Genomic DNA, 27,922 nt, shown 5'->3' on the forward strand with positions numbered 1-27,922 from the left:
CACCGTTGCTGGCAGCTCATTCCACGCACCCACCACTCTCTGAGTGAAAAACTTACCCCTGACATCTCCTCTGTACCTACTCCCCAGCACTTAAACCTGTGTCCTCTTGTGGCAACCATTTCAGCCCTGGGAAAAAGCCTCTGATTATCCACTCGATCAATACCTCTCAACATCTTATAGACCTCTATCAGGTCACCCCTCATCCTTCGTCTCCCCAAGGAGAAAAGGCCGAGCTCACTCAACCTATCCTCATAAAGCATGCTCCCCAACCCAGGCAACATCCTTGTAAATCTCCTCTGCACCCTTTCTATGGCTTCCACATCCTTCCTGTAATGAGGCGACCAGAACTGAGCACAGTACTCCAAGTGTGGTCTGACCAGGGTCTTACATAGCGGCAACATTATCTCACGACTCCTAAACTCAATTCCTCAATTGATGAAGGCCAGTACACCATACGCCTTCTTAACCACAGCCTCGACCTGCACAGCTGCTTTGAGCGTCCTATGAACTCGGACCCCAAGATCCTTCTGATCTTCCACTCTGCCAAGAGTCCTACCATTAATATTCTATTCCGCCATCCTATTTGACCTGCCAAAATGAACCACCTGACACTTATCTGGGTTGAACTCCATCTGCCACTTCTCCACCCAGTCTTGCATCCTATCAATGTCTCGCTGCAACTTCTGACATCCTTACACACTATCCACAACACCTCCAACCTTTGTGTCATCAGCAAACTTGCCAACCCATCCTTCCACTTCCTCATCCAGGTCATTTATAAAAATCACAAAGAGTAAGGGTCCCAGAACAGATCCCTGGGGCACTCCACTGGTGACCGACCTCCATGCAGAATATGACCCATCTATAACCACTCGTTGCCTTCTGTGGGCAAGCCAGTTCTGGATCCACAAAGCAATGTCCCCTTGGATCCCATGCCCCCTCACTTTCTCAAGAAGCCTTGCATGGGGCACCTTATCAAATGCCTTGCTGAAGTCCATATATACTACATCTACTGCTCTTCCTTCATCAATGTGTTTAGTCACATCCTCAAAAAATTCAATCAGACTCGTAAGGCATGATCTGCCTTTGACAAAGCCATGCTGACTATTCTTAATCATATTATACCTCTCCAAATGTTCATAAATCCTGCCTCTCAGGATCTTCTCCATCAACTTACCAACCACTGAGGTTAGACTCACTGGTCTATAATTTCCAAGGCTACCTCTACTCCCTTTCTTGAATAAAGGAACAACATCCGCAATCCTCCAATCCTCCGGAACCTCTCCCGTCTCCATTGATGATGTAAAGATCATCGCCAGAGGCTCAGCAATCTCCTCCCTCGCCTCCCACAGTAGCCTGGGATCCATCTCATCCGGTCCCGGCGACTTATCCAACTTGATGCTTTTCAAAAGCTCCAACACATCCTCTTCCTTAATATCTACATGCTCAAGCTTTTCAGTCCGCTGCAAGTCTGTACTACAACCCCCAAGAGGTGTTGTGAATAGTTTGGTAGGTCTTATTAAGGTATTCATGGGTAGTCTTAGGTAGTTCAACGGTAAGTATTTATTAACTACTAGTAACTATACACATAGGTACAGTAAAGATCCAAGCTAGGAACTATCTCCTTTCTTATTTCTACACATGGCTCTGTCTACGGCAGCACTAAATCCTAGGCTTGGATCATCACTGTGTAGGTGGTATTGTGATCAGTCCCGTGTTAACCCTTTATGTGTGCCTTCTACTTCACCTCATCTCAAGTCTTTATCCCATGTATTTACAAGTTATCCCAGTTTACTCCATGTATTTGCATCATTACTACCACCCCATCTCCCCCAACTTAGGCCTATGAGTTCATGGGTTCAGTCGGTCTGGCAACCTTTTATATAGCTCTGGTTAGGTCCCAACTAGAGTATTGCATCAAGTCCTGGTCAACACTCTTTAGGGAAGATGGAAAGGTCCTTGAGAGGATGCAGAGGAGATTTCCCAGCCGGGGCGGGGGGCGGATTTAGTTACAAGGTTGGGTTGGAGAAGCTGGGGTTGTATCTTGTTTAGATAAGGTAGACAAGGAAAATCTCTTCCCATTAGCTGATGGTACAAAGTCTAGGGGACATAGCTTTAAAATTTTGGGCAGGGGATGAAGGAAGCGAGTAGTGATGACCTGGAACTCATTGCTCAGAAGGGTGGTGGCACTTGAAGGAAATAAACTTGCAGGGGATGAGCTCAGAGCGTGGATCGATGCCTGGAAGTGTGATGTGGTGGCCATTACGGAGACTTGGATGTCTCAGGGTCAGGACTGGATACTCCAGGTGCCGGGATTCAGATGCTTCAGGAAGGACAGGGAGGGAGGCAAGAGAGGGGGTGGAGTGGCACTGCTGATCAGGGATAGTGTCACAGCTGTAGAGAAGGTATATGCTGTGGAGGGATTGTCTACAGAGTCTCTGTGGGTGGAAGTTTGGAGTGGGAAGGAGTCAATCACTTTGCTGCGAGTTTTCTATAGGCCGCCCAATAGTGACAGGGAGGTGGAGGAGCAGCTAGGGAAACAGATCCTGGAGAGTTGCAATAATAGCAGAGTTGTTGTGATGGGAGACTTTAATTTCCCAAACATAGATTAGAATATCCCGAGGGTAAGGGGATTGGATGGGGAGGAGTTCGTTAGGTGTGTTCAGGAAGGTTTCCTGACACAGTATGTGGACAAGCCTACAAGAGGAGAGGCTGTACTTGATCTGATACTGACCAATGAACCTGGACAGGTGTCAGATCTCTCAGTGGGAGAGCATCTTGGGGATATCGACCATAACTCTATCTCCTTTATGCTTGCATTGGAAAAAGAGAGGATCAGGCATGCTAGGAAAGCGTTTATATGGAGTAAGGGGAAATATGAAGACATAAGGCAGCAAATTAGAGGAGTAAATTGGAAGGAGATATTTTCAGGGAAATGTACTGAAGAGAGGTGGCAGTTTTTCAAGGAATGTCTGTCTAGAGTTCTACAGGACAACGTTCCGAGCAGACAGAGAGGTGTTCGTAGGTTAGAGGAACCGTGGTACACGAAAGCTGTGCGGGATCTAGTCGCGAAGAAAAGGAAAGTGTACAAAAGGTTCAGAGGGCTTGGCGAAGATAGGGATCTAGATGAGTATACGGCTTGTAGGAAGGGACTAAAGAAGGAAATTAGGAGAGCTGGAAGGGGTCACGAGAAGGCCTTGGCAGGTAGGATTAAGGAGAACCCTAAGGTGTTCTATAAATATGTGAAAAGTAAAAGGATGAGACGTGAAGGAATAGGGCCTATAAAAGGTGAAGGCGGGAAAGTCTGTACGGAACCAGTAGAAATGACAGAGGTGCTTAATGAGCATTTTGCCTCGGTTTTCACAGAGGAGAAGGACCTGGGTGGATGTACTGCGGGCTTGCGGTGGACTGAAAAGATTGAGTATGTGGACTTTAACAAAGAGCTTGTGCTGGAATCTCTGAATGGCATCAAGATAGATAAGTCGTCGGGTCATAAGAACATAAGAACATAAGAAATAGGAGCAGGAGTAGGCCATCTGGCCCTTCGAGCCTGCCCCGCCATTCAATAAGATCATGGCTGATCTGAAGCGAATCAGTTCCACTTACCCGCCTGCTCCCCATATCCCCTAATTCCCTTATTGATCAGAAAACTATCTACCCGTGATTTAAACATATTCAAGGAGGAAGCCTCCACCACTTCAATGGGCAGAGAATTCCAGAGATTCACTACCCTCTGAGAGAAGAAGTTCCCCCTCAACTCTGTTCTGAACCGGCCCCCCCTTATTTTGAGGCTGTGCCCTCTAGTTCTTACCAAGATGGGATGGGATGGGTCCGGATGGGATGTACCACAGGTTACTGTGGGAGGCGAGGGAAGAGATTGCAGAGCCTCTGGCGATGATCTTTGCGTCGTCGATGGAGACGGGAGAGGTTCTGGAGGATTGCGGATGTGGTTCTTATATTCAAGAAGGGGAATAGGGATAGCCCAGGAAATTATTGACCGGTGAGTCTAACCTCAGTGGTTGGTAAGTTGATGGAGAAGATCCTGAGGGACAGGATTTATGAACATTTAGAGAAGTTTAGTATGCTCAACCGTAGTCAGCACGGCTTTGTCAAAGGCATATCGTGCCTTACGAGCCTGGTGGAGTTATTTGAAAATGTGACTAAACACATTGACGAAGGAAAAGATGAGGTTTACATGGACTTCAGCAAGGCATTCGATAAGGTCCCCCATGCAAGGCTTCTAGAAAAAGTGAGAGGGCATGGGATCCAAGGTGCTGCTGCCCTGTGGATCCAGAACTGGCTTTCCCAAAGGAGGCAGAGAGTGGGTATAGATGGGTCTTTTTCTAAATGGAGATCGGTCACCAGTGGTGTGCCCTAGGAATCTGTTTCGGGACCCTTGCTGTTTGTCATTTTCATAAATGACCTGGATGAGGAAGTGGAGGAATGGGTTGGTAAGTTTGCCGATGACACGAAGGTTGTGGGGTTGTGGATAGTCTGGAGGGATGTCAGAAGTTACAGAGGGACATAGATAGGATGCAAGACTGGGCAGAGAAGTGGCAGATGGACTTCAACCCAGATAAATGTGTAGTGGTCCATTTTGGCAGGTCAAATGGGATGAAGGAGTACAATATAAAGGGAAAGACTCTTAGTACGGTAGAGGATCAGAAGGACCTCAGGGTCCGGGTCCATAGGACTCTAAAATCGTCCCCACAGGTGGAGGTGGTGGTTAAGAAGGTGTATGGTGTGCTGGCCTTTATAAATCGAGGGATTGAGTTTAGGAGTCCGGGGATAATGATGCAGCTATATAAGACCCTCGTCAGACCCCACTTGGAGTACTGTGCTCAGTTCTGGTCACCTCATTACAGGAAGGATGTGGAAAAGATTGAAAGGGTGCAGAGGAGATTTACAAGGATGTTGCCTGGATTGAGTGACATGCCTTATGAGGATAGGCTGAGGGAGCTCGGTCTTTTCTCCTTGGAGAGACGTAGGATAAGAGGAGACCTAATAGAGGTATATAAGATGTTGAGAGGCATAGATCGGGTGGACTCTCAGAGGCTTTTTCCCAGGGTGGAAATGGCTGCTACGAGAGAACACAGGTTTAAGGTGCTGGGGGGTAGGTACAGGGGAAATGTTAGGGGGAAGTTTTTGACACAGAGGGTGGTGGGCGAGTGGAATCGGCTGCCGTTAGTGGTGGTGGAGGCAAACTCAATAGGGTCTTTTAAGAGACTCCTGGATGAGTATATGGGACTTAATAGGATGGAGGCTTATAGGTAGGCCTAGAAGGTAGGGATATGTTCGGCACAACTTGTGGGGCCGAAGGGCCTGTTTGTGCTGTAGTTTTTCTATGTTTCTATGACTACAGGGCTCGAGCGGGGGAATGGAATTGACTGGATAGCTCTAAGGAGAGCGAGTATGGATTTGATGGGCCAAATGGCTTCCTACTGTGTTGTAAATAACTCCATGGCCTGATATAATAGCTACTTATTTGATTCAGTGGCTTTTTTGATGATTCTTCTGTAAAGCACCTTGGGATGTTTTCGGTGCTATATAAGGCAAATTGTTGTTGATTCGAGCCTTGAACTAATGCTCACTAGCCATGTAAAATCCAATAGAATCAGAAAATATTCACAGCGCTGAAGGAGGCCACATGGCCACATGTCTCTGTGAGACCAACTCGCCTCGTCCCATAGAGCGACAAGTTTCTTTTTCAGAGAACTGTCCAATTCTCTTTGAGGCTTAGCTTTAATCTGCCTACATCACACACAGGCAGTCCCTTCCAGATTCAAACCATTTGCTGAATAAGAAATGATTTCCTCATGTCACCATTGCTGTTTTTGCCAATCACCTTAAACCAACCTTTTCACCAATCAGAACAGTTTCTCTCTATTTGATGTCCATTCCCCTCAAGACTTTGAACCATCTCCTATAAAATCTCCTCTTCTCCAAAAGAGAAATCCCACCTTCTCCAATAAATCCATTAATTGAATCTTTTCTGCATCCTCTCTAAGTCTTCACATTTATCCTAAAGCGTAGTGCCCAGAACTGGATACAATACTTCAGTTTACACTCTTAGACCCTGTGCTATAATGGTAACCTGACAGGCCATCTCAAACACTGCAGCTGCTTCCAAAGCATTTCTCTTCAGTCTTGTGTTAACCCTTCAATGAAATCTACCTCTGTATTTAACCACCTGTCAGCACTTGACAGGATTCCTCATAATTAAAAACCAAGTGTTCCAAATGTTGTCTTAATCTTAAACTGATGATTACTGAAAAGTTAACTTTACATAAATAGTTATACAGACTGTAACCCCGTTTTCATATACTAAGAAAGTAGTCGGATTTTCCGCTGATCTTTGTTTTAACGAATGCCATCATTGGGAATAATCAGAAAGGTCTGGTGGCAATTCAGCATTCTAGATGAAAGTGGCAACGCAATGTCGGATTACCACACCCCTGCAATCACTTCCTGGGTTAGGACATGACTGAGGGGCTTAGTTATTTATGAATGTTAGCGCCTCCGCAAAACAACACATCTCACCCTGCTGCTGTCAGTTCAACACAGAGTATTGCGGAAGAAATGACCGGTCTTCGCCTTGTAATAATACCGTCATTCTTGGCCAAGTGTCAGGAACAGTGTCAATAAGTGACACACTCCTTATTGGGAGCACTCAGCGCACTATGCAAGTCATCCCGGCACTGAAAGGGGCTGCAGAGGGCTTTCAGGTTAGCTATTCTTTTCAGCCCTATCCGAGGCTCCTACTATAGTAAACAATATTCCCTACTTCTTACCGTACAGTTTAAGGGGAATTCAATATTCCAACTTTCTTCTCTCAAGGACTTCTAAAATGGAATTTGTACCGTGGCTTTAATGAGGAAGCAGATTTGTACAAACGACAGAGCCCACCAGTCCTTGCGGCCGCATCCGCTCCCACACATTGCTGCAATTCTCTATCAAACTTCACCCTACTAAAGCTAAATATGAAATCGCCGCTCGGCTGCCAAAGCCTTCAAACTAGGAGAGGCAGCCGTGGGGGGATTACTGAGCTGAAAGGGAGGAGGTCCTGGGCAGAACTTCCTCAACTCCTGTCGCTGCAATTGGGCTACTAGAGTCATTAATGTAACAGAAAGATGTCTTGTTGGAATTTTGCACAGATTATTATTTACTGGAGATTAAAGTGTTCAGTGAGAAATCAGTCCATTGTGTCTATTACACTGCCTTTGACAGTGATTTACAATATATACGTTGTTCTCAGCTCTATAGAAACTCGCTTCAGCTCTTCACAATGGAGACTCAAACTCAGAGCTAATGCTGTTTTTTTTGGGGTGTCTTCCTCCTCCTTCCTAATGGCTCCAACACTAATTCACAGAAAGAGGCTGCCTCTTACCTGTTCTTTGAAAGATCCATCTTACCCATTAGGAAACACTTAAGTCGCCATAGTCCCAGATGACCAGAGGCTGTGACTGGTGGTGATTTAACCTGAGGATCACAAAGAACAGTACAGCACTTGAACAGGCCCTTTGGCCCACTAAGTCTGTGCTGACACAGATGCCTCTCTAATCTAATATTTTCTTGCCTCTACATGGTCCATATCCCTCGATTCCCTGCCTATTCACGTATCTATCCAGATGCCTCTTGAAGGTTGTTATAGAGTCTGCTTCCATCACCTCCTCCGGCAACACGTTCCAGGCATTCACCACACCTCAGGCGAGGGGCAAGGTTGAGACGGCAGGGCCTTCATGAATAACCTCAGCCTGTACGTGAATTGTTAGCCCTGGAGAAGAGAAGACTGAGAGGAGATTTGCTAGACATGTTCAAAATCATGAGGGATTTGGAGGAAGTAAATGGGAAAAACTGTTCCCATTGATGGAAGGTCGAGAACCCTAAAGGTGACTAACAAAAGAACCAGAGGCAACTTGAGGAAAAATGTCTTCTTACTACAAGGATCTGGAGTGCACTGCCTGAGCGTGCGGTGGAGACAGATTCAATTGCGGTTTTCAAAAAGGAACTGGATGATATAGGGGAAAGGTTGAGGAATGGGACTAGCTGGGTTGCTGTTGCAGAGAACTGATGTGGAGATGCCGGTGTTGGACTGGGGTAAACACAGGAAGAAATCTCACAACACCAGGTTAAAGTGCAACAGGTTAATTTGGTAGCAAATGCCACTAGCTTTCGGAGTGCTGCTCCTTCGTCAGGTGAGTGGGAGTTCTGTTCACAAACAGCAAACAGGGCATATAAAGACACAAACTCAATTTACAGAATAATGATTGGAATGCGAGTCTTTACAGCTAATCAAGTCTTAAAGGTACAGACATTGTGAGTGGAGAGAACATTAAGCACAGGTTAAAGAGATGTGTATTGTCTCCAGATAGGACAGTTAATGAGATTTTGCAAGTCCAGGCAAGTCGTGGGGGTTACAGATAGTGTGACATGAACCCAAGATCCCGGTTGAGACTGTCCTCGTGTGCGGAACTTGGCGATCAGTCTCTGCTCAGCGACTCTGCGCCGTCGTGTGTCGTGAAGCCGCCTTGGAGAACGCTTACCCGAAGATCAGAGGCCAAATGCCTGTGACCGCTGAAGTGTTCCCCAACAGGAAGAGAACAGTCTTGCCTGGTGATTGTCGAGCGGTGTTCATTCATCCGTTGTCGTAGCCCTCCCCTACGGACAAGCCCTCCGTATACACAGGATCTGCTCAGATGAGGAGAATCGCAACAGACTCCTCCAGACGCTGAAAGATGACCTCATAAGAACAGGTTATGGCGCTCGACTCATCGATCGACAGTTCCGACGCGCCACAGCGAAGAACCACACCGACCTCCTCAGAAGACAAACACGGGACACGGCGGACAGAGTACCCTTCGTCATCCAGTACTTCCCTGGAGCAGAGAAGCTACGACATCTCCTCCGGAGCCTTCAACATGTCATTGATGAAGACGAACATCTCGCCAAGGTCATCCCCACACCCCCATTTCTTGCCTTCAAACAACCGCACAACCTCAAACAGACCATTGTCCGCAGCAAACTACCCAGCCTTCAGGAGAACAGTGACCATGACACCACACAACCCTGCCACAGCAACCTCTGCAAGACGTGCCGGATCATCGACACGGATGCCATCATCTCACGTGAGAACACCATCTACCAGGTACACGGTACATACTCTTGCAACTCGGCCAACGTTGTCTATCTGATACACACAGTAAGAAGTTTAACAACAACAGGTTTATTTGGTAGCAAAAGCCACACAAGCTTTTGGAGCTGCAAGCCCCTTCTTCAGGTGAGTGGGAATTCTGTTCACAAACAGAGCTTATAAAGACACAAACTCAATTTACATGAATAATGGTTGGAATGCGAATATTTCAAGTATTCGCATTCCAACCATTATTCATGTAAGTATTCGCATTCCAACCATTATTCATGTAAATTGAATTTGTGTCTTTATATGCTCTGTTTGTGAACAGAATTCCCACTCACCTGAAGAAGGGGCTTGCAGCTCCGAAAGCCTGTGTGGCTTTTGCTACCAAATAAACCTGTTGGACTTTAACCTGGTGTTGTTAAACTTCTTACTGTGTTTACCCCAGTCCAACGCCGGCATCTCCACATCATATCTGATACACTGCAGGAAAGGATATCCCGAGGCATGGTACATTGGGGAAACCATGCAGATGCTACGACAACGGATGAATGAACACCACTCGACAATCACCAGGCAAGACTGTTCTCTTCCTGTTGGGGAACACTTCAGCGGTCACGGGCATTCGGCCTCTGATCTTCGGGTAAGCGTTCTCCAAGGCGGCCTTCACGACACATGACAACGCAGAGTTGCTGAGCAGAGACTGATAGCCAAGTTCCGCACACATGAGGACGGCCTCAACCGGGATCTTGGGTTCATGTCACACTATCTGTAACCCTCACGACTTGCCTGGACTTGCAAAATCTCACTAACTGTCCTGTCTGGAGACAATACACATCTCTTTAACCTGTGCTTAATGCTCTCTCCACTCACATTGTCTGTACCTTTAAGACTTGATTAGCTGTAAAGACTCGCATTCCAATCATTATTCTGTAAATTGAGTTTGTGTCTTTATATGCCCTGTTTGCTGTTTGTGAACAGATCTCCCACTCACCTGACGAAGGAGCAGCGCTCCGAAAGCTAGTGGCATTTGCTACCAAATAAACCTGTTGGACTTTAACCTGGTGTTGTGAGACTTCTTGCAGAGAACTGACACAGAGACAATGTGCTGAATGTTTTCTCTTCTGGGTCCTACTTAATGGGGCTACAAGAACCTTGGTCTCCCATGTACAACAGTCTGTAAGATCTGGTTTCAACATGGAGGCACATCAGAATGAGAGAAACGTGGTGCAGGGTTTCACATCCCAGCACTGTTCTATGAATGTTCTGTTCCCACCCAGATCTCGGGATATGCTGAGACTAGCAACTACTGGGGACACACAGCTGAAGCTGCTGCCTCTCGGGATGATATCACATCTACTATAATAAGACCATAAAATATAGGAGCAGAATTAGGCCACTCGGCCCATCGAGATTGCTCCACCATTCAATCGTGGCTGATATTTTTCTCATCCCCATTCTCCTGCCTTTTCCCCATAACCCCTGATCCCATATTAATCAGGAACCTATCTATCTCTGTCTTAAAGACACTCAATGACCCGGCCTCCACAGCCTTCTGCGGCGAAGAGTTCCACAGATTCACCACTCTCTGGCTGAAGAAATTCCTCCTCATCTCTGTTTTAAAAGATCGTTCGTTTAACCTGAGGTTGTGTCCTCTGGTTCTGGTTTTTCCTACTAGTGGAAACATCCTCTCCACGTCCACTCTCTCCAGGCCTCACAGTATCCTGTAAGTTTCAATAAGATCCCCCCTCATCCTTCTAAACTCCAATGAGTACAGACACAGAGTCTTCAACTGTTCATCATACGACAAGCTCTTCATTCCAGGGATCATTCTTGTGAACCTTCTCTGGACCCTTTCCAAGGCCAGCACATCCTTCCTTAGATACGGGGCCAAAACTGCTCACAATACTCCAACTGGGGTCTGACCAGAGTCTTATACAGCCTCAGGAGTACATCCCTCCTTATATTCTAGCCCTCTCGACATGAATGCTAACATTGCATTTACCTTCCTAACTGCTGACTGAACCTGCATGTTAACCTTAAGAGAATCTTGAACAAAGACTCCAAGCCCCTTTGTGCTTCTGATTTCCTAAGCATTTTCCCATTTAGAAAATAGTCTATGCTTCCATTTCTCCTTCCAAAGTACATAACCTCACACTTTTTCACATTGTATTCCATCTGCCACTTCTTTACCCGCTCTCCTAGTCTATCCAAGTCCTTCTGCAGCCCCCCTGCTTCCTCAATACTACCTGTCCCTCTACATATCTTTGTATCATCTGCAAACTTAGCATCAGTGCTTTCAGTTCCTTCTTCCAAATTGTTAATGTATATTGTGAAAAGTTGTGGTCTCAGCACAAAAGTTGTGGTCCAATCAATTGGCCTTCCTCAGATATATTAGGTAATAGTGTGCAGAACCAGTCACTGACTGCGGTATCAAATGTAAGTCAGTAGCTGCTGGAAGACTTAATGAACCTGAACCTCAGTGACCTATTGACCCAGAGCTTAGCTTCCAACCCCATACTCTGACCGTCAACAAGATCACCTATTTCCACTTCAGTAATGCTCGTCTCTGCACCAGCCTCAATTCATCTGCATTGAAATATTACCCAGGCCCTTTCTACCTCCAGAAATATTCCAAAGCTCCCCAGGTCAGCTCACATCTTGTAACCTTCAAATACTTGACCACATCCAAAGTCCTGCTGCCCTTTTCCTAACCGGCATAATGTTCTGTTCACCTATTTCCCCTGCGCTGAACTCCCGGTATAGAAACATAGAAGATATGAGCAGGAGGAGGCCATTTGGCCCTTCGAGCCTGCTCCGCCATTCATTAAGATCATGGCTGATCATCCATGCCAGTATTATGCCAGTATGGCAATTCGCAAATCAAGATGGAAATGCTGGAAATATCAGCAGGTGAGGCAGCATCTATGGTGAGAGAAACAGAGTGAATATTTCAGGTTTCCAAATCCCTCCATGGGCTCTCCACTCCTGATCCGTGTTAACTCCCACAGCCTCCAAGATCAATATGTTCCTCCGATTCTGTACTCTTGAACTGCTCCAATTTTCATTCTTCCACAACTGTTGCCAGGCCATTAGCTGCTTAGGTTTTAAACTCTGGAATTCATTCCCTAAACCACATCTCCCTCTCCCCTCCTTTAAGATGCTGCTTGAAACCTATTTCGTTAACCAGGCTTTGGGTCCCCTGTCCTAATACCTCTGAAAGGTTATTCATGGCACAAATTAATTCCGGCCTCCCAGACTGCCTGGATCCATTATAATTTGCCTACCGCCGCAACAGGTCCACAGCAGACGCCACCTCCCCTGCCCTGCACTCAACCCTGGAATACCTAGATAACAACGACACCTATGTCAGAACTCCTATTTATTGACAACTCGGCCTTCAACACCATTATTCCTACAAAACTCTTCTCCAAACTTCGTGGCCTGGGGCTCGGCTCCTCCCTCTGCGACTGGATTCTAAACTTCCTAACCCACAGACCGCACCTCCTCCACAATCGTCCTCAACATCAGTGCCCCACAAGGCTGTGTCCTCAGCCTCTTTCTATATTCCTTATGCACCTATGACTGTGTGGCCAAATTCCCCTCCAACTTGATTTTCAAGTTTGGTGATGACACCACCGTAGTGGGTCGGATCTCAAACAATGACGAGACAGAGTACAGGAAAGAGATAGAGAATCTAGTGAACTGGTGCGACAACAATAATCTCTTTCTCAATGTCAACAAAACGAAGGAGATAGTCATCGACTTCAGGAACCGCAGTGGAGAACATGCCCCTGACTACATCAGTGGGGAAGAAGTGGAAATAAAGTTTATTTATAAGTTTCACAAGTAGGCTTACATTAACGCTGCAATGAAGAAACTGTGGAAATCCCCTAATCGCGACACTCCGGCGCCTGTTCGGGTACACTGAGGGAGAATTTAGCACGGCCAATGCACCTAACCAGCACGTCTTTCAGACTGTGGGAGGAAACCAGAGCACCCGGAGGAAGCCCACGCAGACACAGGGAGAACGTGCAGATTCCGCACAGTCACCCAAGCTGGGAATCAAACCTGGGTCTCAGGCCCTGTGAGACAGCAGTGCTAACCACTGTGCCACCCATGGTCAAGAGCTTCAAGTTTCGAGGTGTCCAGATTACCAACAACCTGTCCTGGTCCCTCCATGCGGACACTATAGTTAAGAAAGCCCACCAATGCCTCTACTTTCTCAGGAGAGTTTCCAAGGAATTTTGGCATGTTAGCTAAACACTCACCAATCTTTACAGATGCACCGTAGAAAGCATTCTTTCTGGTTGTATCACAGCTTGGAATGGCTCCTGCTCTGCCCAAGACCGCAAGAAACTACAGAGGGTTGTGAACGTAGACCAGTCCATCACGCAAACCAGCCTCCCATCCATTGACCCTGTCTACACTTCTTGCTGCTTTGGAAAAGCAGCCAGCATAATTAAGGACCCCACGCACCCCGGACATTCTTTCTTCCACCTTCTTCCATCAGGAAAAAGATACAGAAGTCTGAGGTCACGTAACAACCAACTCGAGAACAGCTTCTTCCCTGCTGCTGTCAGACTTTTGAATGGACCTATCTCGTATTAAGTTGATCTTTCTCTATGCCCTGCACTGGTATAAATGGCAAAGGAGTCAGTGACCCAGCCATCAGAAACAACAGAAGAGCAGTTTTGCAAAGCTTACTTTTCAGATTCTTGTGAGAATTGTATCAAATTAAAGGGAAGGTGACTGATGTTAGCAAAACTTTTACTACAGAGGGGCTTGGTTTCAGTTTACTTGCAGTCAATTGAATATATCAACTGAAACATTGAGTAATGAATACCTCCCTTACAGTATCTGCCTGGATGGTGTGATGGTGGTCCTCCTTTACTCTACTACTTCCTCACGTTCACCCATCCGTTCCTCATTTGAAGACTTTATTGCCTCCCTGGATGCTATAGCCAACATACTGCAGACCACAATTACACAGCATATTACAGAGAGCTGCTGGACCTATTAAGGCACCTGAACCTTAGCTTTAGTGAGCTCAATGATCCTCCTTCTGATGGCTTGAGGGGCTGAATGGCCTATTCCTACTCCTTGTCAATATGTATGTATGGTGATTTGTTCAGTTGTGATAGGGTTACCATGGTTGAAAGGATTATCTCCAAGCAGCCATCCTTGAACATTCCTGGCTGGTTAGATAACTACTGGAACATTTGACTGCCCAGGATGAATGTGTGCATGATTCATTTGTTATGCTCCACATTAAGTGAAATGCCTTGCAGTTTACAAAACTCCCTGACTTGAAGCTGTCAAACAGCATTGACACAAACTGAAGACACTCTCTCTTACTGATGTCATCAATTGGAAATGTTGTGGTTCACCTGGATAAATAAAGCATTGGTAACCTCCTTGATGCGCTGTAGACACTGATATTTATAGTGAATGTTAGGAAAGAGAGCTGGTTTCAACAATTTGTAATGTGGGTATTAGAAATTCTGGTGGGATTTTCTGCACAACCCACTGGATGTGTTTTGGCGGCGGAGGTGGGGGGGGGGTTGCCTTTGGCTGATGCCAGGAAATTCAACAGGACTTCCCATTGAATGCACCCCTTGCTGTTGGGATCCCCGGCAAGGGTGTGATGGTGGCGAGACTGGAAGATCCTGCTGGCATGAAGAGCTGGAAAAATCCGGCCAAGGTATTAGTTTAAGTTTACAAAGAACAAAGAACAGTACAGCACAGGAAACGCAAATTTTAATTTGCGTTTCTGCATTGTGTGCTCAGTAAGGCTTAAAACTTCAGTTAGCTTCATTTTAAACAAAAGTGTATGCATATCTATGGGTTTAAGTTTCACTTTAAGCTTGCCTGCATTGTGATTGAATGTTTATGATGTAAAAGCAATTTGTGAGATAAAGAAAACTAAGCTAACCACAGTGGCACAGCAGTTAGCACTGCTGCCTCACAGCGCCAGGAACCCAGGTTCGATTCCCGGCTTGGGTCACTGTCTGTATGGAGTTTGCACGTTCTCCCCGTGTCTGTGTGGGTTTCTTCCAGGTGCTCCGTTTTAGCAGGGTAAATATGAGGGGTTACGGGAATAGGGCCTAGGTGGGATTGTGGTCGATGCAGACTCGATGGGCCGAATGGCCTCCTTCTGCGCTGTAGGGATTCTATGAAACCAGGGACCCACACTGAAAAGTAGAAGGAATTGTTTTCAGTTGGAACCAGATAACCCCAAAAAGCAAGATACTGTTCACAGAGGTGCCTGTACAGGCGAGACAATAAAGTATGGGGCAGAAAAGTCCCAGAAGTTAAAGGACAGTCAGAAATCAGGGAATGAAAAGGAGTCTCAGGAAGACAAAAAGACAAAGAACCAAAATCTGGACAAGGTACTGTTCACTGAAGTTAAAGAGTGGGATGAAGAGAGGTTCTCAGTTAAAGACTGAGTTGCAAGGTGCAGATCTGGAGAAGTCGACTAGCAAGAAGCCAGACATCTGAAGTATTCCTAAGTGTGCTGAGATCTTACAGTCTGTAAAGCAGTGGTGTTCTGAGAGATTGTGTAGAAGCTTGAATGTACGTGGCAATCCAAGGCAGAGAAATACTGAAAAGAGAGGTAGAAATTCTGGATGTGGATCCTTGATGAAGGCATCTAAAAGAAAGCCTTGTGTGGGAGAAGATCACAATGTGTCCTTCAAGAGTGGTGATTGGAAACCCTTATGTAGAAGCCAGATTTCAAGGGAGACCAATTGGCGTACAATGTGACAAGCATATAACATAGAACAGTACAGCACAGAACAGGCCCTTTGGCCCATGATGTTGTGCCGAGCTTTATCTGAAACCAAGATCAAGCTATCCCACTCCCTATCATCCTGGTGTGCTCCATGTGCCTATCCAATAACCGCTTAAATGTTCCTAAAGTGTCTGACTCCACTATAGAACATAGAACATAGAACATTACAGCGCAGAACAGGCCCTTCGGCCCACGATGTTGCACCGACCAGTTAAAAAAAAAACTGTGACCCTCCAACCTAAACCAATTTCTTTTCGTCCATGAACCTATCTACGGATCTCTTAAACGCCCCCAAACTAGGCGCATTTACTATCACTGCAGGCAGTCCATTCCACACCCCAACCACTCTCTGCGTAAAGAACCTACCTCTGATATCCTTCCTATATCTCCCACCATGAACCCTATAGTTATGCCCCCTCGTAATAGCTCCATCCACCCGAGGAAATAGTCTTTGAACGTTCACTCGATCTATCCCCTTCATCATTTTATAAACCTCTATTAAGTCTCCCCTCAGCCTCCTCCGCTCCAGAGAGAACAGCCCCAGCTCCCTCAACCTTTCCTCATAAGACCTACCCTCCAAACCAGGCAGCATCCTGGTAAATCTCCTCTGCACTCTTTCCAGTGCTTCCACATCCTTCTTATAGTGAGGTGACCAGAACTGCACACAATATTCCAAATGTGGTCTCACCAAGGTCCTGTACAGTTGCAGCATAACCTTACGGCTCTTAAACTCCAACCCCCTGTTAATAAAAGCTAACACACTATAGGCCTTCTTCACAGCTCTATCCACTTGAGTGGCAACCTTCAGAGATCTGTGGATATGGACCCCAAGATCTCTCTGTTCATCCACAGTCTTCAGAACCCTACCTTTGACCCTGTAATCCACAGCATCTGGCGGGATTAGATGAAAAAACCACAGAAGTTGTTTTGGCCGCGTCTGTTATTTGCTGGGGTATCCGATCACATTTCATCTACTGGTTTAAATGGACTGTGTACTTAATGAGAACATAAGAGTGCAAGATAAACTGCATAATCCTTATTAATTTGTATATACCTGTGAAGGTATAGTGAGAGTGAAGGAGTAGTTAATCTTTTCATATTTAATAACATTTTGTTCTTTTGTTAGAAGTTAATTGACAATCCTGTGATCTGTTCATCCACATATCTAAACAGAAAATAAAAGTTAGGATCTGGCCACGCCAGGTTCCATTCCGGGACTTGACTGTCCAGTAGTAATTTCAGCTAGGATCGTAACATGTATGAGATGTCCCCAATAGCATCCTGAAACAATTTGTTACAATGGTTGGCATAGCTTGCTGCAGCCGGTCTTGCAGAAAGTTCCAAAGATCAGCAAAAACCTAACATGACGAGTTTCAAATCTCAATTTTTCCCTGACTCTTCAACCACCTTCTTCAGTACTGTTTTGATAGATCAGTTAGATTGTTCTGTCAGACCATATCTCATACAGAATGTGGAATGTCTCATCTATTTCTAGTATCATACACATTTTCTTCATTACCTGACCCATAGATGCTGCATCATTATCACTTTCAAGGATCTATGGCATACACCATCTCAAAAAACGTATTCAACAAGTACTTGAGTTGTAGTAAGATCGGAACAGCTTCCACCACTTAGTAAAAGAATCACCAATGGTTAACATGTACTTGTTGGCCAATGCTGTTTGATTAATTAGCCTGTACAGTTGATATATACACATTCCCACGGTTTTGGCTGAGGAGCAATAACTATTACTTACAGTAAGAAGTCTCACAACACCAGGTGAAAGTCCAACAGGTTTAGAGCGCTGCTCTGAAAGCTCGGGATAGCAAATAAACCTGTTGGACTTTAACCTGGTGTTGTGAGACTTCTTATGGTGCCCACCCCAGTCCAACACCGGCATCTCCACATCATATTATTTACAAGATGATGGGTTGAGGTGAGCAGGAAAGACATCTTTGAAATGGGCACACAGGTCTTCCTTCCGCTATGATTAAGAATAAAATTCCCTGGAAGAAACATCATGAATGGGACAAAAGAGCTGATGGTGAAGTGTAGCAGGAGGAGGAGCATCCCGACCATGATGGGATAAAAGAATTCCTCATCCACCTCATCATTAAAGGGTTTATAAAGTCCTTCATTTGTTTGACCATTCACTTTGATAACGTAAATAGGAATGAGAAGTTGGAACAATGCTGCAAACCTGATGGCCTTCCCTTGGCACTGGCCAATCATTTGATTGCCAGAAAGAGAGCTATTCAGTGAGAACCATGTATCAAAAACAGAACAAAGTGTGACAGGCAAGGGTTTATATACTCACTATCTTTCCTTTACGATACAGACACGTGGACTCTGGACATAAAGGCATCTGATTCATAACCTTTATTGTAAGTCATATTAATACAACCCATTAAAGGCAGTGCTAATTACTATTATTCACAAGCAATTACTCTGAGTTCCAGTGAATGGTCATGTGATGGGAGGATATTGTAAACCGTTCGGTGATGAGGTATTTAAAGCTGCAAAACATGCTGCTGTCTCAAGTGAGCCAGGAGTACCTCTGACTACACTCCAGCAGCCCATGCAGTTCCTTTAAATGGTTAATCATGCAAAGCTAGTGTGAGGTAAATAGAGAAACATGTTTCCATTACATGTTTTTAGTGTAAGCACGTATAGCTGTATATTGGCTACATCATATTAACAGATGCATCAACCTTTTCAGCTTTAACATCCATACTTACTTGTTTTACTATCTGTTCATTGTCCTTCGGACATTCTTCATCCATGAGTGACTACATCTACCCTTATCTCTTTGATATTTATTACAGAGAGCCCAATTCTACTTTCTCACTCCCTTATGGTTTCTCAGACATGCTGGCACTACGCCAACAGTTAAAAGCCTACATGCATATCATCCCACATCTAACTGCTAGTCCCTGCATGTGTGTGTCCGGAGTTGGCAATTAACTCTTACAACTACATCAACTACAGTAACAACTTCATGTTAGCAATTCTCCTTGTTTTAAAGAATTCTCACACCAACATTCAACATTAGATTGAATAGGTAGATGAAGGAAAAGTGATTGAAGGGATGTGGGGATACAATAGGTAAATATGATTAGAACCATTTTCTCATACTGATGGAAAGCAATGACAAGGATTGTATGGGTTTAGGGACTGTTTCCACACTGTAACCTTCATATACATAGAGTGAGAGAAGCATTAGCATCAATACTGATCTCTGGATGATACCATTTATGACCCTTTAAATAAATTAAAATCATTACCAATTAATAAAATCAGAAATCAGTGGAAAGAGATTAGCGTTTCAGATCTGTAGGGTCTGATGAAAGGTCATGGTCCTGAAATGTTTCTCTGATTCTTTCTCCAATAAAGCTGTCAGACCTGCTGAAAATCTCCAGATTTTTTTCGTTTATATTTTAGATTGCCGACATTGCAGTACTTTCCTTTTCCATTAACCATTACTTCTTTCAACAAACTTTCTATTCATCTTGTCGCATTCCTTTTAATAAAATGTTTTTATAAACAAGCTCCTTTGTAACACCTCAAATGCAACATCCATTCCATTTTCTCAATTAAATTTGTCATATACATATTGCCTTTTACAAATCTCCACTGACTACTCTTAATTAATCCTTGGTTTTCCAAGGGAGTATTAATTTCATCATGTATCAGACATCCTAGAAGCTTTCTCTCTATTCCCATTAGGCAGAATTTTCTAATTATCTAATTTATCCCTTTCACGCTTCATGAATACAATATTAGCAACCCTCAAGTTCTCTAGTACAGCATCCATTTATCAAGTCATTAGAAAACATATGGTCAGAGCTTCTGCTACCCTCAACATTCTAGAATGTATGTTATCATCTCCCCTTGTTACCAACCTTTCCCACTTAATATACATCCCTGTTTTTTCTCCTGGTACTCGTACTTTCCTCTGTTAATTATTTCCCTCTCTATGATCTGCTTTTTCACTCTATTGTAGTATTAGATATATCTCCATTAGTTTTTTTTCTCTCGCTCCACGACCTGCCGATAATACTCTTTCCATTGCATGCCTCTTGAACATTACAGGCCTCAATATTACAAGTCTGTTACATAGCTTTCTGTTGTACATCTCCTTTGGAAGTTACATCAGTAACAGGAATTTCAGAGGCATCACATAAGCAAGACATGTGTGCAGGCCAAACCTAATAGAATCGGCAGGCCTCCTTCCCTATTACATATTTCCATTTTATTGCCATTTAGGATCCCTGTAATCCAACTCTCTCCACTATAAAAGCACAATTACAAATCTTTATACATGTCTCTGTTACATGTTCATTAGTACATTTTGATTAAAGTTCCCCTATAAAAATTTACCATACAAAAACAATTACAAAATTCCAGAGGCAAATCCATCTTTGAGGTTGCTATTTTCCAATCATATAGTTTAGGACAGATATTGTACCCACCTGTCTTCCTAAGCCACAAAGGATTGGGTATAAATGAATGCTATTAATGGACTCCTGGCAGCACTTCCACAATTACCAGATCTCTGCCTCAGATGGCTGAGGGGTTGTGCATGAAAAATGGCTGTAACATTTTGTTGCATTATTCGGTAAAACTGTAAATTTGGAGAGAAAAAAGATGATTTCTTTAAAATTTACTTTAAAAAAACCTGCTGAGACCTATCACTGACTGTGCAATATAATTTAAAATTGATTTTTTTAATAGTCTACTGGCTTAGCAAAACATGAGCAGTGGTGAGAGCACAGAAACAAGCCATTCTGCTGAACAGATTGATGTCAGTGTTTATGCTCCACACAAACCTCCCTCTTACCCTGCTTCATTTAACCCCTCCCTCTTACCCTGCTTCATTTAACCCCTCCCTCTTACCCTGCTTCATTTAACCCCTCCCTCTTACCCTGCTTCATTTAACCCCTCCCTCTTATCCTGCTTCATTTAACCCCTCCCTCTTACCCTGCTTCATTTAACCCCTCCCTCTTACCCTGCTTCATTTAACCCCTCCCTCTTACCCTGTTTCATTTAACCCCTCCTTCTTACCCTGCTTCATTTAACCCCTCCCTCTTACCCTGCTTCATTTAACCCCTCCCTCTTACCCTGCTTCATTTAGCCCCATCACATTGACTGGCAGAGCGGGCTCAATAAGCCATCCATCCAACTCCTTCCTGCTTCTATTTCTTTTATACACAATTCCAAAGAAGCTCAATGGAAGTTCAAAGGGCTGCACCTTATCTTTCAATTAGACAGTTTACAACTTTCCAAATTCAACAGAGTTCTGAAACTTCAAACAATTGCCGCTGCTGCCATTTTTTCAGACATAAAGTGCTTGTAATGATTTTGTTATTTTTCTCTACTTCTCCAATAGACCCAATTTTTGTCTCCTGTGACCTCTTTCTGCCTTATACCATCACAGATCCTCCTCTTTTGCTCCTTCCTCCCTTCCGCTGCCTTAGTCATTGCTTAAATCTGTTATATTTCCAACTTTTTGAATTCTGATGTAAGGTCACTGGACTATTTCCCTCTCCGTAGATGCTGATTGACTTGCTGAATGCTTCCAGTATTTGCCCATTTCATTAATTCTCCATTGATGCTGACAAGCTTTAAGTGTGGCACTTTATCAAATGCTCTGGAAAGTCCATGTACACATTACCCTAATTAAAAACACTTATTAAAGTCATTTTTTAAAACTTCATTGTCACTGGGTCAAGGATCCAGGAACTCCCTCCCTAGCCGCATTGTGGGTGTACCTACATCACATGGACCACAAGAAGGCAACTGATCACCACCTTCTCAATCAGGGATAGACAATGAATTCTGGCCTAGCCAGCGATGCCCACGGCCCTTGAAGGAATAAAAACTCATGCAAGCTAGTTAAACATGACTTGCTCTTAATAAATGTGTGCTGACTGTCCTTAATCAGACAGTTAGTGTCGTGAGATGCGTAGATTAGAGGGACTAGTGGGTAAATATGTAGGGATATGGGGGCCTGGGTGGGATTGTGGTCGGTGCAGACTCGATGGGCCGACTGGCCTCTTTCTGTACTGCAGGGAGTCTGTGATTCTATGATGAATCAGTCCGTATCTATTTAAGTAGCTGTTAATGGTTGTCCACATTATTGTTTCTAAAAGCTGTCCCACCACAATGTTAAACTAATTGCCTGGCCTGTAGTTGCTGGGCTTATCCTTAGACTTTTTTTTTTGATGGGACAACATTCCTTTGAATGAGTGTCAATAACATTTCTACTTATAACTGAGCAAGGATTGCCAAGCATCTACAGCAGAAGAATTTCCAAGATTCATAACCCTCTAAATGAATAAATGTCTTACTCCAGTTCTAAATGACAAGCCCTTATCCTGAAACTGTAACACCTATTCTACACTTTCTAGCCAAGGAAACAATTCTCTCGGCATCAATCCTGTCAAGTCCTGTAAGAATTTTATACATTTCAATGAGATTGCCTTCCGTTCTCCTAAATGCCATAAGAATGCATCTATGTTACTCAGTCCTGTCAAGTCCTGTAAGCAATTTACATGTTTCAATAATAGACATGCTTTTGAACTTGTTCTGACCTCCTTCGTTTTGGAGATCATTACGTAATATGGTTACAGTTCTGATTCTCAAAGATTAAATGCTGGCTGCACTCGTTTACTATAGGCACCATGGATGTTTTGAGGTCATGAGTATTTGCTGGTTCTAGATTCTGGAGAATTTTATAAACATTTCAGTTTTGCGATTGTTCCTTTATTTTACAGAAAAAGCTCTGTATGTGGAAATGGCGAGTAAAAACAATAAGAAGTTTAACAACACCAGGTTAAAGTCCAACAGGTTTATTTGGTAGCAAAAGCCACACAAGCTTTCGGAGCTCTAAGCCCCTTCTTCAGGTGAGTGGGAATTCTGTTCACAAACAGAGCTTATAAAGACACAGACTCAATTTACATGAATAATGGTTGGAATGCGAATACTTACAACTAATCAAGTCTTTAAGAAACAAAACAATGTGAGTGGAGAGAGCATCAAGACAGGCTAAAAAGATGTGTATTGTCTCCAGACAAGACAGCCAGTGAAACTCTGCAGGTCCACGCAACTGTGGGAGTTACAAATAGTGTGACATGAACCCAATGTCCCGGTTGAGGCCGTCCTCGTGTGTGCGGAACTTGGCTATCAGTTTCTGCTCAGCGACTCTGCGCTGTCGTGTGTCGCGAAGGCCGCCTTGGAGAACGCTTACCCGAATATCAGAGGCCGAATGCCCGTGACTGCTGAAGTGCTCCCCAACAGGAAGAGAACAGTCTTGCCTGGTGATTGTCGAGCGGTGTTCATTCATCCGTTGTCGCAGCGTCTGCATAGTTTCCCCAATGTACCATGCCTTGGGACATCCTTTCTTGCAGCGTATCAGGTAGACAACATTGGCCGAATTGCAAGAGTATGTACCGTGTACCTGGTGGATGGTGTTCTCACGTGAGATGATGGCATCTGTGTCGATGATCCGGCATGTCTTGCAGAGGTTGCTGTGGCAGGGTTGTGTGGTGTCATGGTCACTGTTGCAGAGGTTGCTGTGGCAGGGTTGTGTGGTGTCATGGTCACTGTTGCAGAGGTTGCTGTGGCAGGGTTGTGTGGTGTCATGGTCACTGTTGCAGAGGTTGCTGTGGCAGGGTTGTGTGGTGTCATGGTCACTGTTGCAGAGGTTGCTGTGGCAGGGTTGTGTGGTGTCATGGTCACTGTTGCAGAGGTTGCTGTGGCAGGGTTGTGTGGTGTCATGGTCACTGTTGCAGAGGTTGCTGTGGCAGGGTTGTGTGGTGTCATGGTCACTGTTCATGTCACACTATTTGTAACTCCCACAGTTGCGTGGACCTGCAGAGTTTCACTGGCTGTCTTGTCTGGAGACAATACACATCTTTTTAGCCTGTCTTGATGCTCTCTCCACTCACATTGTTTTGTTTCTTAAAGACTTGATTAGTTGTAAGTATTCGCATTCCAACCATTATTCATGTAAATTGAGTTTGTGTCTTTATATGCTCTGTTTGTGAACAGAATTCCCACTCACCTGAAGAAGGGGCTTAGAGCTCCGAAAGCTTGTGTGGCTTTTGCTACCAAATAAACCTGTTGGACTTTAACCTGGTGTTGTTAAACTTCTTACTGTGTTTATCTCGTCCAACGCCGACATCTCCACATCATGAGTAAAAACAAGGCATAGCTCAAGCCCCTCAGCCAGATACATTAGTACCTTTCCAGCCTGAAGCTACAGGACCATTCCGGTCATTGATCAGCATCTGGGCTTGACTATTCCAACACACTCGCCAGCTTCCCATCACCAAAGATTTCTAAATCCTTGGTAGAGAAATAGAAAACTCAATAATTAATCAAGCCGGAATGAACACTCAAAATCAATTTTTTTTTTCCTGCCTGTGTCCTAACTGGTACCAAGTCCCTTTCACCCATCATCCCCTGTGTTCACTGACATTTAGCAACAGAGCAATTTTAAAATTCTCATCCTTGTATTCAAATCAGTCCATGGCCTCATCCCTATCTCTGTAATCTTCTCCAATTCTCTGATATCTGCGCTCCTCCAGTTTTGCCTCTAGCATGTTTTATTTCAATCATTCCACTAATGGTAGCCACTTGTTCAGTTTTCAAGGCACTAAGCTCCAGAATTCTCTGTAAAGAGTTAATGTGACTGTGTAAATCAAACTGTTCACCTTGGGGAAGTGATGCAAGATCACATGACTGATGATTGGGCTCTCTCTTGCAGCCTCATGGCAAGGATGAGATCTCATTCTAGATGTATTTGATTTGATTTATTATTGTCACATGTATTAACATACAATGAAAAGTATTGTTTCTTGCGCGCTATACAGACAAAACATACCGTTCATAGAGAAGGAAAGGAGAGAGTGCAGAATGTAGTGTTACAGTCATAGCTAGGGTGTCGAGAAAGATCAACTTAATGCAAGGTAGGTCCATTCAAAAGTCTGACAGCAGATGCCATCTCCCTGGCAGGGAAGAAGTTGTTCTTGAGTCGGTTGGTATGTGACCTCAGACTCTTGTATCTTTTTCCCGAAGGAAGAAGGTGGAAGAGAGAATGTCCAGAGTACGTGGGGTCCTTAATTATGCTGGCTGCTTTTCCGAGGCAGCGGGAAGTGTAGACAGAGTCAATGGATGGGAGGCTGGTTTGCTTGATGGATTGGGCTACATTCACGATCTTTTGTAGTTCCTTGCGGTCTTGGGCAGAGCAAGAGCCATTGCTTAAATCTGTTATATTTCCAACTTTTCGAATTCTGATGTAAGGTCACTGGACTATTTCCCTCTCCGTAGATGCTGCTTGACTTGCTGAATGTCAAATGCTTTGGAAAGTCCATGTACACATTACCCTAATTAAAAACACTTATTAAAGTCATTTTTTAAAACTTCATTGTCACTGGGTCAAGAATCCAGGAACTCCCTCCCTAACTGCATTGTGGGTGTACCTACATCACATGGACCACAAGAAGGCAACTCATCACCACCTTCTCTAGGGCAATCAGAGATAGACAACCAAAAAGAATGCTTTCTATGGTGCATCTGTAAAAGTTGGTGAGAGTCGTAGCTGACATGCAAAATTTCCTTAGTCTTCTGAGAAAGTAGAGGCGTTGGTGGGCTTTCTTAACTATAGTGTTGGCATGGGGGGACCAGGACAGGTTGTTGGTGATCTGGACACTAAAAACTTTAATCTCTCGACCCTTTCTACTTTGTCCCCATTGATGTAGACAGGGACATGTTCTCCTTTATGCTTCCTAAAGTTGATGACAATCTCCTTTGTTTTGTTGACATTGAGGGAGAGATTATTGTTGCCGCACCAGTTCACCAGATTCTCTATCTCATTCCTGTACTCTGTCTCATCATTGTTTGAGATCCGACCCACTACGGTGGTGTTGTCAGCAAACCTGAAAATCGAATTGGAGGGGAATTTGGCCGCACAGTCATAGGTATATAAGGAGTATAGTAGGGGGTTGAGAACACAGCCTTGTGGGGTACCGGTGTTGAGGATGATCGTGGAGGAGTTGTTGTTGCCTATCCTTACTGATTGTGGTCTGTGATTTAGGAAGTTCAGGATCCAGTCGCAGAGGAAGGTGCCGAGGCCCAGGCCACGGAGTTTGGAGATGAGTTATGTGGGAATAACAGTGTTGAAGGCTGAGCTGTAGTCAATAAATAGGAATCTGACATGGGTGTCCTTGTTATCTAGGTGTTCCAGGGTTGAGTGCAGGGCCAGGGAGATGGCATCTGTTGTGGACCTGTTGCGGCGGTGGGCAAACTGTAGTGGATCCAGGTAGTTCGGGAGGCTGGAATTGATTCGTGCCATGACTAACCTTTCGAAGCACTTAATAATTATGGATGCCAGAGCCACCAGCCGATAGTCAATAAAGCACGCTGCTTGGTTTTTCTTAGGTATCGGGATGATGTTTGTCTTCTTGAAGCAGATAGGGACATCAGATTGTTGTAAAGAGAGGTTGAAGATGTCGGTGAATACCCCCGCCAGCTGATCCGCGCAGGATCTGAGTGCACGTCCGGGTACCCCATCCGGGCCAGTTGCTTTCCGTGGGTTGACCTTCAAGAAAGCTGCTCTGACATCTGCAATGGTGACCCCAGATACAGATTCATCCAGGGCTTCCAGGGTGGAGGGCATGCTGTCGCTGACCTCTTGCTCAAAACAGGCAGTTTTGTAGTTATTCACTGTTATGCTTTGAATAAAGTTGAAGTTAAACCCTATGTCAGAAAACTCCAATAATAGTCATGGACATCACCTAGTACACAAGAACATTAGAATGTCCACTTCTCTCTTCTTCTTCTTGGTGGTATCAGCGACCAAATAGCACATGGACAAACAACAGATTAAAAAAAGAAACTACCAATTGCTTCAAGCAAGGTGCAGTCCAAACCAAGCTGAAGCGTAGCCAAACTGGTAGCAAAGATTTTCATGGTATTGCACTTCACCGGCACTCCCAACAAAGCAGAGCAAGAAACCAAAAGAGAGCATCCGCAGTAATTTGCTTTTATTAAAGCAAAGCGAGAAGCAGGTCAGTACACTTCTGTATGTCATAGGTGGTTTTGGAGATGTATCCTACTCGTCGTCAAGGGACAACTTAACATTACCAGAGACCATTCAGTTGACCAGGCAAGTTGAGGTTAGGAGACGGAATCATCCAGTACTTCAAGGCGACAGAGAGAATCATTTGCAAAGAAGCACCGACTCAATGGAGTTCATCAAGTTTCCAGATAAAAATATGGCTGTACAGAAACAGGGAAAGCGCAAAGAGGGCACAGCGACCACATAAACCAAGTACTATTGATAGGGTCACAGAGATTGACAGCTTGGAAGCAGGCCCTTCGGCCCAACTTGTCCCTGCCACCCAGTTTTTACCATTAAGCTAGTCCCAATTGCCCGCATTTGGCCCATATCCCTCTATAGCCATCTTACCCATGTAACTGCCTAAATGCTTCTTAAAAGACAAAATTGTACCCGCCTGTATACTACCTCTGGCAGCTTGCTCCATACACTCACCACCAGGTGTGTGAAAAACTGCCCCTCTGGACCCTTTTGTATCTTTCCCCTCTCACCTTAAACCTATAGCCTCTAGTTTTAGACTCCCCTACCTTTGGGAAAAGATGTTATATATGCCCGTCATTATTTTATAGACTTCTATAAGATCACCCCTAAGCCTCCTACACTCCAGGGAAAAAAGTCCCACTCTATCCAGCCTCTCCTTATAACTCAAACCATCAAGTCCCAGTAGCATCCTAGTAAATCTTTTCTGCACTCTTTCTAGTTTAATAATATCCTTTCTATAATAAGGTGACCAGAACTAGACACAGTATTCCAAGTGTGACATTACCAATATCTTGTACAACTTCAACAAGACGTCCCAACTCCTGTATTCAATGTTCTGAGCAATGAAACCAAGCATGCCGAATGCCTTCTTCACCACCCTGTCCACCTG

At 44.5% G+C, this 27,922-nt stretch overlaps 1 protein-coding gene across 4 annotated transcripts in view; it reads right to left on the minus strand.

Annotated features, from left to right (window-relative positions):
- The window catches only part of bdh2 (3-hydroxybutyrate dehydrogenase, type 2), a 104,300-nt gene that overhangs the window by 68,836 nt on the left and 7,542 nt on the right, over positions 1-27,922 (minus strand). For 2 of the 4 annotated variants that reach the window (XM_078202784.1, XM_078202611.1), the window contains exon 1: positions 6,792-6,955. The exons of 1 other annotated variant lie outside the window; for it this stretch is intronic. Coding sequence is in view for 1 of the 3 variants with exons in the window: in XM_078202857.1 (XP_078058983.1) it covers positions 7,388-7,416 (29 nt within the window). In the remaining 2 variants the exon portion in view is untranslated. Of the gene's footprint in view, positions 1-6,791; positions 6,956-7,387; positions 7,554-27,922 lie in introns of those variants that run through there. One more of the 4 variants, XM_078202857.1, reaches the window with a different exon arrangement.

This window comes from Mustelus asterias, chromosome 1 (genome assembly GCF_964213995.1).
Source record: "Mustelus asterias chromosome 1, sMusAst1.hap1.1, whole genome shotgun sequence".
In the NCBI taxonomy this organism is placed as follows: domain Eukaryota; kingdom Metazoa; phylum Chordata; class Chondrichthyes; order Carcharhiniformes; family Triakidae; genus Mustelus; species Mustelus asterias.